The sequence below is a fragment of the Leptomonas pyrrhocoris genome, assembly GCF_001293395.1.
Source record: "Leptomonas pyrrhocoris isolate H10 chromosome Unknown, whole genome shotgun sequence".
NCBI classification, from domain to species: Eukaryota; Euglenozoa; class Kinetoplastea; order Trypanosomatida; family Trypanosomatidae; genus Leptomonas; species Leptomonas pyrrhocoris.
In genome coordinates this window covers 2,907,822-2,918,784 of record NW_015438357.1, presented here as the reverse complement: position 1 = coordinate 2,918,784, position 10,963 = coordinate 2,907,822, and the positions used below count along the sequence as shown (strand labels likewise).

The 10,963-nt window shown below is 57.9% G+C and overlaps 4 protein-coding genes across 5 annotated transcripts; all 4 read right to left on the bottom strand.

Moving 5' to 3' along the window:
• Positions 1 to 60: 60 nt before the first annotated feature.
• ABB37_00955 (hypothetical protein) lies at positions 61 to 2,107 on the bottom strand (the record flags this gene model as incomplete). Its single annotated transcript, XM_015797353.1, has 1 exon — positions 61 to 2,107. The coding sequence occupies exon 1, from the start codon at positions 1,993 to 1,995 to the stop codon at positions 61 to 63; it is 1,935 nt and encodes a 644-aa protein (XP_015665361.1). The 5' UTR covers positions 1,996 to 2,107.
• Positions 2,108 to 2,700: 593 nt separating this feature from the next.
• ABB37_00954 (hypothetical protein) lies at positions 2,701 to 5,745 on the bottom strand (the record flags this gene model as incomplete). The annotated part of the gene is made up of 1 exon (XM_015797352.1): positions 2,701 to 5,745. One exon carries the CDS (start codon positions 5,743 to 5,745, stop codon positions 2,701 to 2,703), a length of 3,045 nt encoding a protein of 1,014 aa, XP_015665360.1.
• A 576-nt stretch (positions 5,746 to 6,321) lies between these two features.
• ABB37_00953 (farnesyltransferase beta subunit) lies at positions 6,322 to 8,697 on the bottom strand (the record flags this gene model as incomplete). The annotated part of the gene is made up of 1 exon (XM_015797351.1): positions 6,322 to 8,697. Exon 1 carries the CDS (start codon positions 8,482 to 8,484, stop codon positions 6,322 to 6,324), a length of 2,163 nt encoding a protein of 720 aa, XP_015665359.1. The 5' UTR covers positions 8,485 to 8,697.
• A 1,141-nt stretch (positions 8,698 to 9,838) lies between these two features.
• ABB37_00952 (hypothetical protein) lies at positions 9,839 to 10,960 on the bottom strand (the record flags this gene model as incomplete). Of its 2 annotated transcripts, none has more annotated exons than XM_015797349.1 (1): positions 9,839 to 10,960. In XM_015797349.1, exon 1 carries the CDS (start codon positions 10,856 to 10,858, stop codon positions 9,839 to 9,841), a length of 1,020 nt encoding a protein of 339 aa, XP_015665357.1. In that variant the 5' UTR covers positions 10,859 to 10,960. The 2 variants fall into 2 exon arrangements, with proteins under 2 accessions (XP_015665357.1, XP_015665358.1); XM_015797350.1 differs by having other exon boundaries at positions 9,839 to 10,951.
• Between the last annotated feature and the right edge of the window lie 3 nt (positions 10,961 to 10,963).

The following is a 10,963-nucleotide window of genomic DNA, read 5'->3' as shown; positions in this document are numbered from 1 at the left end:
TATATATATATATATATATATATATATATATATATATAAGAAGGAGGATTGCCGCTCCTACTAGTCCTGCTTCAGCTTCGTTGGCGTCTCCGGTTCAAATATCTCGGGATTACGCTGCTGGTAATAGTACGCCGCAACAATGACGAGCAACACCATCACAAAAGCTAAGGTCAATGTGCCCACCACCTTCAGCAGCATGTAGTGCTGTCCGTTGGCGCACGGCACCTCCGCACACTGCCGCTCCGCCAGACGCCGCTTCAGCCACGGTATCTCGCCTGGAAGGTTGAAGGTGTTGAAGACGGGCAGGTGAGCGACGTCGTGAAGGTCCAGCGCCTTCGTCGCCGCCTCCGCCTCCTCATCGAATTCATCGAGAAGTGGCTCGACGGCGTAGGAAGGAAGATTATCAAGGGACTTGTCGAAGGTGATGAGCAGTGCGCCGTCCTGCACGCCGTGCAGCGTCAGAATCACACGTGTGTGATGGAGAACGTCGTATTTTGCGGTATCCGACGACTTTCCCGGCGCCGCCGCGGCGTCCCCGACAAGCTGCAGTGTGCCAAAGTTCCGCTGTGCTGCGGTGGTGCGGGTCAAGAAGACGTACCGCTTCACAAATCCGTTTTCCGGCTTGTCCTCTGGCGTTTTGGGGGTCGTGAACCAACTCGCCAGCCGCCCCGCGAAGGGCGCCTCCTGCACCGTGTGTGTCAACCCGCCGGTGGTGAGCTCCACCAGGTACGACGGCAGCGGCGGCAGCAGCCTCGCCGCAGCTTTCGTTAGCGGCGCCATGGGGAACGAATTGAAGAGCGAGGCGGTGGGACCCTCGACTGTGACATCTTCCTTCGTCGCTCGGCGCACGACGCCCATCTCGCCCGTCTCTGCATGCCCAGAGAGAAAGATAAGCCGGGCCACCTCGTACCTCTTCAGCAAGAGCAGCAGCTTACTACGGGAGGCCGGGTACAGGTCCCAGCCCTCAAAGGGCTTGTTGTCGTTCAATAAGATCTGCCACGGAGACGCGATCAGGGTCACCGCGCAGTGCGCACGACCAGCCGCATCACCAGGGCTCGGCGTATCTGCGGCCAGATAGGTCGAAATAACCCGCTCCACCCACGCCCACTGCGCCGTGCCCAGCAGGTCCGCCTCCATCACCTTCGCGTGCTCTGCGCGTAGCTCTTCAATCTGGCGATCCATTTGCTTCCCGCGCGTACCGTATATGCGGAGACCGTCTTCGGTCGTACCGCGCAGGAGAACGTGAACTAAATTCGCCTGCGCCGACCGCTGCGTCCGTACATCCAGCGTAAGGGTGCAGACGCTGTTCACGAAGTGCGTGGCGAGCGGGCTGTTCGCCGGAGCAGGGACGGTGGTGAAGGAGTACAGGGCGCCGTGTACACCCTCCCCCGCATTGTCCTTCACGGACAGCGGATAACCTTTCCAGAGCTGGGTGAGATACAGGCGACGGACGGCCTCGGCTTGCGTGTAGTTCGCATCCGCGAAGCGCAGACCCAAGTCGCGATCATCCCAAATGCCCACCACACGCCCACCGCCCGCCTCCACCACTTCTTCTACAAACTGACGGTAGTATGGGTTTTCTGTGAGCGCCTTGTACTCCTCTTCAATTCCTGCGGGGGTGCGGGCGTTGCGCATGGCCACACCCGTCTCGCCAACGTCGGCGTACACGGCGTTGCCAAGCCACAGCAGGAGGTCGGTATGCGCGGCGGTTCCCCCGCGCTCTTTCATGACCGCAGGGGCGATGGTGTGCATCCAGTAGGACTGGTCGTCGTGTTGCCGATTGCAGCTGGCGAAGGTGACGTGCGTGAGCACTTCTTTCGGCTGCTTCAGTGCCTTCGACCGCGCGGCATCAGCAGCAGCGGCTGCATCTACTGCGCTGGATGTGAGGAGAAGAGAGAGGTGCACGAGTACAAGCAAAACTGCCCGGTAACGCCACCAAGACCGCGCGGTTGAGCACCGAGAGGCTGTACAGCACAAACGTGTCGGGCAAGACATTACGGACGGAGGACAAGAGGGAGAGAGATCCCAACACAAATAAGCAACTACAACACAATGGAGTGTACAGCCAGTGAAAGGCGGTTGCGTCTGCAGGGTGAAGAGACGGACTTAAATGCGAGGGGAAAAACAAAAACAGATAAAGTGCGTCGTTGTGCGCGAAGGGAATCGGGGCCACAAAGCCACGAGAGTTATTCATGTCCGAAGGCAACAGTAGTTCGAGCCCAACCTGGGAGAGTGCCCGTGCTGAGAAACGGAGACACTATCAGAACAACGAGATGTAACCGTCCATGGTCTTTACAGAAAACATACACACACAAAGGCGTTGGCCCTCCATGTTAGATCGAAGTATCCAGACCACTTAAGAAGAGTGCCATTGCACGCCGAAGTAGGCTCTTCCGTGAGATCGGAGGTGGGCTCTTCCATGGAACATGCACATCTGCTTTCCTGGTTATTGGTGTGCTTTATCGCTGAGGTAGTACCCGCCACAGACCACACGGCATTCGCGACGCCTTCCTTCACCAAATAAAGGAGTTTCATCGTCGAGATAAAAATCAGCAAACGCGAAAGCGCCCGTGCGTACGCGACAATAAAAAAGAAACATCAACAACACTTTGGCAGTCTCCGCAGTCGTCACCGTGCCTGTCGACTGTGCAACGTCACACTCAAAACAACACACAAACACATATGTATATTAAAAAGCCATCAAGCGGATTTAGCTGGACGAACAGCGGTCTCGTTTTTCTCCCTCCGTGCGTCCTCGCCGTCCACCGCCTCACACGTCGCCAAACCTGTAGCCTCACCAACCGTAAAAGCTTCGAGTCTGGCGGAGGGCAACGCGCGAATGGCGCTCATCACCCTCTCCACCGTCTCTTGCGACTCCTCGTTCACCGCGGACAGAATATTCCGAAGGTAATCCAGGTCCGTGGTGAGCTGCTCTAACGCCATAGCGTAGAGCTGGGCGGTTGCTTCCGTATTAAGCGTGTTGACATGCCCTTCGCCGGGTTGCTCCGCGTCCGTGAACGGTCCAATCTTGAGAGGAAGCACCTTCTCGTCGAGGAAGGCTCGCACAACATCCCCCACCACAGTCTCCAGCCACACCTCCGCCTGCTCATCAATCAACACACGCACGCCCTCCTCAGCGTCGGCGTCGTTTGCTGCGATAACCGCGGTCGCTGCTGCACTCCGACGAACGCCGCCGTTGCTGTCCGCCGCACCCCGGTAGCTCTCTGCGACGGCGGTGGAGGCGAGTGTTTCGAGTGTCAGCGGCAGCTCCATCAGCATCTCACCCATGTCCCGCACCGCACTGCTCGGAGCCACCTGGCTCTGCGTCGGGAGACCCAACTGCTTGGCCGAGGCGGCGGCAGCCCCGCCCTGTGCGCCGGGGCTGCCGACACGCGTAGCATTGTCGTGGTTGCCCCAGCACGGCAGCGCCGTGTAGCTTTCCACCTTCGCCAGAATCGGCCGTGTAATGCCATGCAGGATGCCGAGCTGCGTGGCCCGCTGCGCCGCCTCCACCTCCGTCTTCAACGGCGTCCACAGACGCGTCTGCAGGTCTGCACGGAGCAGCCCCGCGCTGGTCGGGTAGCGCTCCTGCATCGCACCGGAAGACAACCAGTCCTCCACCGCCTGCTGCGTCTTGGCCAGCAGCGGCTTGATGCGCTCCTTGTACAGGTAGAGGTGCTGGAGAAGGACGTGCTGGGAAGCGCCGGGCGTGGGTTGGAGCTGCTGGGCGAGCGTGTTGGACAGCTCCGCGTGCCATGCTGCGGTGCAGCGAGCGCTGATTTTTTCAGGGACGTACACCAGCACCTCCTGTGCGGCCTGAGTCAACACCTGCGCCAGAGAGTCGTCGTAGGACGAGGCAGGGCCTGAAGAGGAAGAAGGGGAGGAAACAAGAATCTTGGTGAGTGGCTGCGCGCAGTAGACGCGGACCGGCGTGCAGACGCGATCGGCGTAGCGCGTCAGCATCTTCTCCTCTTGGAAGAGACTGGCAAAGAGAGCCACGGCGCGATGTGTGACTTCTCTCGCCAGCTTCTCGAGCGGGTCTTTCGCCGTAGCCCCCGCTGCAGACGACGCAGGGAGACTCGCGGCGTTGACCGATATTTTGATCTGCTGCGTGGCGGTAAAGCAGGCGACAAAGTCTTTGTTGGTCGTGTCGGGCCGCTCCGTCAGCAGCGTCTGCAACACCGTCTGCACCGGGACGTACAGCTTTGCGAGGAGCACCTCAAGCACCTCGAGTACCTGCACCGCTCGCGCATCGTCTTCCAACGCATGGCTGCTGCTGGAGGAGGTACCTTTTGCACTTGGTGATGATACATCGTGACCTCCACCGTCTTTTGCAGCAAACGTCCCAGCGCTGGGTGGCGGAGACGTGCGCAGGGGCGTGCTGGACCCGTCGCTTTTACCCGTGCCGCCTTCCGCTGTCGTCGAGGCGGCAGAAGGTGTGGTGCCTCCTTCTTCCACGGCTGATGCTGCTGCGGCTGCACCGCGGACGAGATGGGCCAGAAAAGTAAGCTCCTGCGAGAGAAAGACACTGTCGTCAGGGATGATTTCATCTCGCAGCAACTCGGCCACCACCGCTGCGGCCGCGTTGCGACCGCTTTTCACGCCGTCGTTGCCTCCGTCGAACACCGCACGTAGTTTCGCGGCTTGCTGCTCGACCATCTGTGTCGCCGCCTGCTCCCCGTAGCGCCGCAGCACCGCATCTGCGCGGCCAATGCTATGAAGCGTCGTAATCAATCGTGTTGCCCGCTCCAGTTGGTGGGTGCGCAGACACGCCACGCACTCCTCCTCCAGCGCCTGCTCGATGTACTGCTCGAACTGTTCCAGCTGAGCTTTGTACTGCTCACCGAAAGTGTCATCGACGGCGGTGATCTCTTTCAGATCGTCGCGGGCTTGGCGAATGATAGCGGCTACTTCATCGAGGTCGCGCTGACGCGTTGCTTTTGTCGTTGTCGCCGACGCCTTGCCAGCTGCATCAGCCCCGTTGTTCCGTAGATCAGCGCTGGACAGCGTCCCGTGATTATTGTTGTTGCTGCTATCGCTCTTGTTTTGATGACCAGCATTAGCTTCGCGATGTTCGACCAGGTACTGAATATTGCGGATGCTCTCCTCGACTCGTGCCGCCTTCTCCAGCAGCCGCATGCACTTCCGCAGCTTCATCTCCGATGCCTTGCGGACGTGCAGCTGGGCGACGTAGGCGTCTGATTTCGCATTCACTGCCGGCTTCACGATGTCCTCAATGGACTTCAGCTGCCCGGTGAGTTCGCCAGCCTCGGTACTCATGCGAGAGAGCTCCATCGTGGTGCGGGGTAGTCGGACCAGCGTGTTGGAGACGAGGTCCTCGATACTGGCGCTTAGCTCTTGGTGATGCGTCTGCACCCGTGCCAGTAGCAGCTGCACGAGCGGCTCCTCCACCTGCGGCGACTTGCGCGGCGCGGTGCTCGTGCCAGTGTTGCTGCTGCCGCTGCTGCGCGCTTCACCGGATGTGATCGGTGTGTCCTTCGCCGCCTCCAGCACCCGTGACAAGGTCGCGTTGAGCCACCGCCTTACGTCGAGGTCGTCGCGGCTTAGCTGACGGAGGTCATCCGTGATGACGCTGCTGACCTTCGCCGTGCACTCTGGCGGAAGACCCGTGACCCCCGTGGCGGGGGTTAACGCAGCCGTCGCGGCCACAGGTGTGTGGTGCAATGACGGCGGTGAAGTGAAAAGAGACTTCTCAACTCTCGCAGAGGAAGACTCTAAGGACATTTATCTTTTTCCTTTTCTGTTCTGTTGTGGTCGTTGAGTTTCTCTCGTCGCTGCGCGGTGCTCACCCGTTTTTTTAAAAGTCAAGAGCGAGTTAGAGCAAAAACGTAGCGCGATACAATATCTGTAGAAGAAGAGAAGAGGCGAGGAGGTGTGAGGGAGGAGGAGAAGACCCACTCAGAACATCCACGATGCGCAGCGGGCATCACAGTTTCAATTTAGAAAAGGACGATGAAAGGCACGAACTACCGTCGCCGCTCCTCTTTCCGTCCGTTTCAGGTAAAGGCAGAAACTGGCATTTATTGGTGCAACGGAGGAGAACAACACATCGGATTCCACCTTCAAATGATTGCCAGCGGCCTTTATACTGTTTCTTCTTCTCTTACAACGCAGTACTGGTCCTTTCACACAACGGGAGCACAGCGGCTATTTCCAACTACTCAAAACTACCAAAAGGAAAAGAAAACAGGCCAGTTTGTGGTGCACCTGTGCAAATGCGCAAACAGCTAACACGTTTCCCTCCTCACCGCGTCAACCCTCCCCTCCCTGAGAAACACAACTCGTTCCAACAACGTTCACTCACAGACACGACTTCAGACCCCACACCCGCCACGCCGACAGCACGGCGGATTGGTGAATGTTAAAGATAGGGCTTGTTGTGCGCAACACGCTGGCCTCTGCCGCCGGCGACGGACCTGGAATATCGAGCACCACCCCGTAGCTGCCCGTCACACGGCGCATAGGCAAATAGGACTGCGCAAACGCCCGCGCCAGATAACTTGGGCTTGACAAAGGCGAAGCTGCCTCATCCTTCGCCACGGATGCCGTGGCGTGCGTTAGGTACTGCAGGTTCTGTGCCGCACTCATCCCAGAAAGAGAGTAGCAGGTGTGGTAGGTGTCATGGGCGGTGCCCGGCTTGTCCATGAGACCACCAACCCCTGCGTCTTGGCAGCACCGCAGCACGTAGTCCTGCAGCTTGCGCTGATTAAAGTAGTAGTCGCCCACATCGGCGTAGAGGAAGGCCTGGCGCCTGTGAAAGGTGCGAACCCGCTCGTCGGGAATGTCTTTCGCCGCCTCCGATTGTGCCGCCGGTGAAGCGCTAGCAGGGTCGTGCGCCTTCAAAATGTCGTCGTAGAGGGCGGACCACGCCGAGCGCTTCGCCGACGCAGCACGAAGGCAGTCGTCGTCCGCGCCAAGAAACTGATCGACGAGGTCGACGCGTCTGCTGTGGTCAGCTTCCGCGCGATCCCAGGCTGCGGTCTCGGTGGTCTGGATCAGCTTCGCGTCGAGCAGCTGTGCGTGATCTAACAACACAACTTCCTTCGCGAGCAGGTAGGCCGACGAGGCATCCACAGCAGCCTTCTCCGCCTCCTCGCCGTCTTCTGCGGCGGACCCGCGGGTGTTACGCTCCTCCTCCGTACGGGCTGGGAAACACTTCGTGTAGGCTTCCACGGCGCGCAGGAGAACGTGCGACGCACCGATCCAATGCGAGTAGCAGGAGTCGACGAGCTTATTAGTGCGCCCGCTAAACCCGCCCTCGCAGTTGAGCTGACGAGCTGCCAGCCACCGACGCAGCGACGACTGATGGAGCAGGTTGGGTTGTTTCATCAGCAGCAGTGCCGCCAGCCCACATTGGGTATACGCACCATGCGCCTCGGACGCGGTAGAGGCACACGTGAAGCCGCCCTCGTGTGTTTGACAGGCGGCCACAAACCTCGCTGTTTGCAGCGTCAGCACCGGCTCATACTGCACATCCTCCACGTACTCACGTGGGGCACGAAAAGCAGCGCCCGCATCGGCATCATCGGCATTTTCAATGTCATCATCTTCGACGGCGCGACGACAGCGTGCGAGGTCAAAGGTAGAAGGGTCGTCGAGGCACAGCAACGAGGTGATGACGGCGACGCAGTAGGACGCGCGGATGTCCGACTCCCCTCCGCCGTGCACGCGGAAGCTGCCGTCCTCGTTGCGCAGCGTCAGCAGCCACCGCTTGATCGCCGCCCGGGGCAGCCGCCGGATGGCGGCACCCTTGTCGTAGACGGACAGCACCGCCAGCGCACAACACGCCGCGTAGGAGGCGGCCAGGTGCGGGAGCTGATGCACGGGACCACCTGCAAAGCCGATTGCCGGACGTTCCGCGCCGTCTGCGACAGTTGCCGCGCTGTAGCCGATTTTCCTTTCGTCCCCTTCCCCGGTAGGAGTGGATTTCTGCGTGGAGTCCTCTGCCAGGACAGCCGCCGCGTTCAGCTCTGCTTCACAGGTCGTATCACGGCTCAAGCAGCTGTACAGAAACGCGGCGATGTCCGCCGCAGGCGTGCGCGGGAGCAAGTCGGTCTCGACTGCGCCCAGCAGGTCCACGGCCTGCAAACACCAATATGCCACCCATGGCCGCGAGGGATACATGCCTTGCAGAGTGTTGGGGAGATTCTGAATATGGGTGCTGGCGTACGCAACGTGCGCCGCACGATGAAGCTGCGCTTCTGCGTAGTGGAAGGGAGTCGTTCCTGCTGTGGCTGCTGCTGCCGCCTGTCGTTGTTCCTTCATTGAGGCGGGAGAAGGAGAGGCATCATTCTCTGTAGCCGATCCAGTAGTGCTCTCTGAGTCATCGCCCGATTTGTTGTGGTCGGGGTGGTCGCACCAGAGCGCGTAGAGATGAGGGTTGGTACTGCGGAGGTGATCCAGCAGGAGCAGCTCCGTGCTGCGCTGCGCTTCAATGGTGGTTGTCTCAGGTGCCAGGTTCATCCTGTGTACGTGTGTGAGAGAGGGCGTGTAGCAGTAAACACCTTTATTGAGAGAGACCAGCAATGGACTGTACTGCGAGTGAGAACAGCAGTGGAAACACAACAACAATACACACGGCAGAGAAGGTAACTTTTGGCGTGCTGAACGCAATGCTGTCGTGGCCTCCGCAGCTCAAATCACACGCCAGCAAGACAAGTACTTTGACACGGTGCTGAGAAAGATATGATGGTACAAGCACAGTAGTATGTGGAACAGCAGCAGCAAAATAAAGAGAGATACATCAGGAGGAAGAAAAAAAAGCAAGGAATAAGATCCTGCATTGGATTTCGCATATTTGGCTGCTTCAAAGGCGGTAGGAGGGTGTTTTTGAATCGCCGTGATGTTGCAACTCAGCGCAGTCGACGCGGAGACATCACACACGAAAGTAAACCCAACAGAGAAACAAGAGAGAGCGAACACACGCAACCGATGTTTCTGCATTCACTCAAGCATGGAATAAAAGCCACATGATATGGACAGCTGACCGAGACTCACGCGAAAGGACACGGAGGCGGAGCGAAGGACCTGGCCGTTTATTTCCAGCTGTGTTTCTCATGCCTTTCTTCGTCCCTAAAAAAAAAAACCCGAGAGAAAACGAGGATGCCTCACTCCCCCCCCCCCTCCAGCTCTCCTTCCTCACTCTGCGTCTCGGTCGTGCCTGCTTTAATGGATCGACTATCCTTAAATAATAATAATACTGCTTCATAGGAGAATAACAGGAGATAGATCTAACCGTAGAGGCATCCACAACCGTAGAATACAAATAACACGATCATCACCATCGGCAGCAGCACACACACGCGCATACTTCACCGCCATGTATGGCTGAGAAGGAAACACACATCACCAATAATAAATATATTCAGGAAATCTACCACCAACACGAGCAAAGATGCTCACACTGCGTATATGGAGTAGAAGAAAAGAAAAAAGACTCGAGTATCCAAAATAGAAAACAACGTCAATTCGAACGAGAGACACGCAAAGAGAGCGAGAGAGAGGGAGGGAGGGCAATAAAACCAAAGTAGCAAGAGATGATCGTTACGGTACAGCGCTGAAAGAGAAGTAACAAAACAATGAAAAAAAAAAAAGAATACGTCGACAAGGAGCTGCAGTCATCGCGGAGAGAAATGAGAGACCTTCTAAAAAAAAAAAACCCCAACCGTCAAGACAAGCATCTCTCGCTTCATACACGCACCACATACAAGGCTAGAGCAAGAGGCGGGCAGAAGACTTTAAACTCGTTTCAGCGCACCGTAGAGGGAGAGAGAGAGAAAAAAAAACTTTGCTAAAATCAATCAGCTGTCTCAATTATTCACGGCGCAGGCTTCTGCGGATTCGACGCATCCGGCAATAGGGTCTGACGCGCCTTCATCTCCTGCATCTCCCGCTCAAGGGCGCCGTGGCTGTCCGGCGGGGACGCGTACATGTTGCTGCCCTCTCGTTGATTGGCATTCGAAACGGTGGTGGTCGGCATCGAAGGAATCGACGGCGCCCCGTACGTGGCAACCTCGCCGTTTACGTTGTAGTGCGCCGCATAGTTGTTGCTGCCGTTGCTGCCTGTCGTCGCGACACCAGTGTGCGACTTGAGCCGGTTCGAGCGCAGCGTGTCGATCGCCTTATCGATGATGTTCTTGCTTACGTTCGCCATCGCGTTGTCTCGCCTGCAGATGCATACGCAAATAACAATGAGCGTGATGACCACGACAGCGAGGAGGACGCCAAACACGGCGTACACCTCCGCGGTGTTGTAAGAGATGTTCGTGATGTAGCCCAACCCTCCCGATGTGGTGTTCTTGTCGGGGTCGTAGGTGCCGGCGAAGCTCGACACGGCGAGCTGCTTGACCACCTTCAGACCGTCCAGGTTCACAAGATTGGGCGATGCGACGGTGGAGCCATTCCAGCTGGGGAAGCGCATCTGGACGAAAACATAAGGGTAACTTGGGTCATCGTTAAACTTGGTACCATTGAGGCAGGAGAGGGAGCTGTTCAGCTCCGTCGTTGTCTTGGCACACCAACCGACCATGATCACCTTGTCCATGCTCGTGATGGCCGTGTCGGCGGCGGCGTACAGTGGGTAGGCACTCACGACGAAGCTGCGGGCGTTAAAAACGCTCGGCGTCGTGTTGACGATCATCACCACCATCTTTCCGGAGTCGATCGTGTTCACAGTGATGTCGTTGTTTGCGTAGGCGGTTGCGTTGTAGGTCACATCAGCGGCGGACACGGAGAGCGCGAGGACGGCGAGCAGGAGACCGAGGGTAACACTGAGAAAGGTGTCGAGGCGAGACCCGGCGTGCCCTCGCTTTGAGGTGGCGTTGCTCGAAGAGATCATTCTTGCTTCCTGGCAGTGTGCGTATGTATCACCGCTGTTTGCTATATCCTCCAATTAAATGGTAGCGTGAGCAACAACAAAAGAGAGTAACCTGTAGGAGCTAAG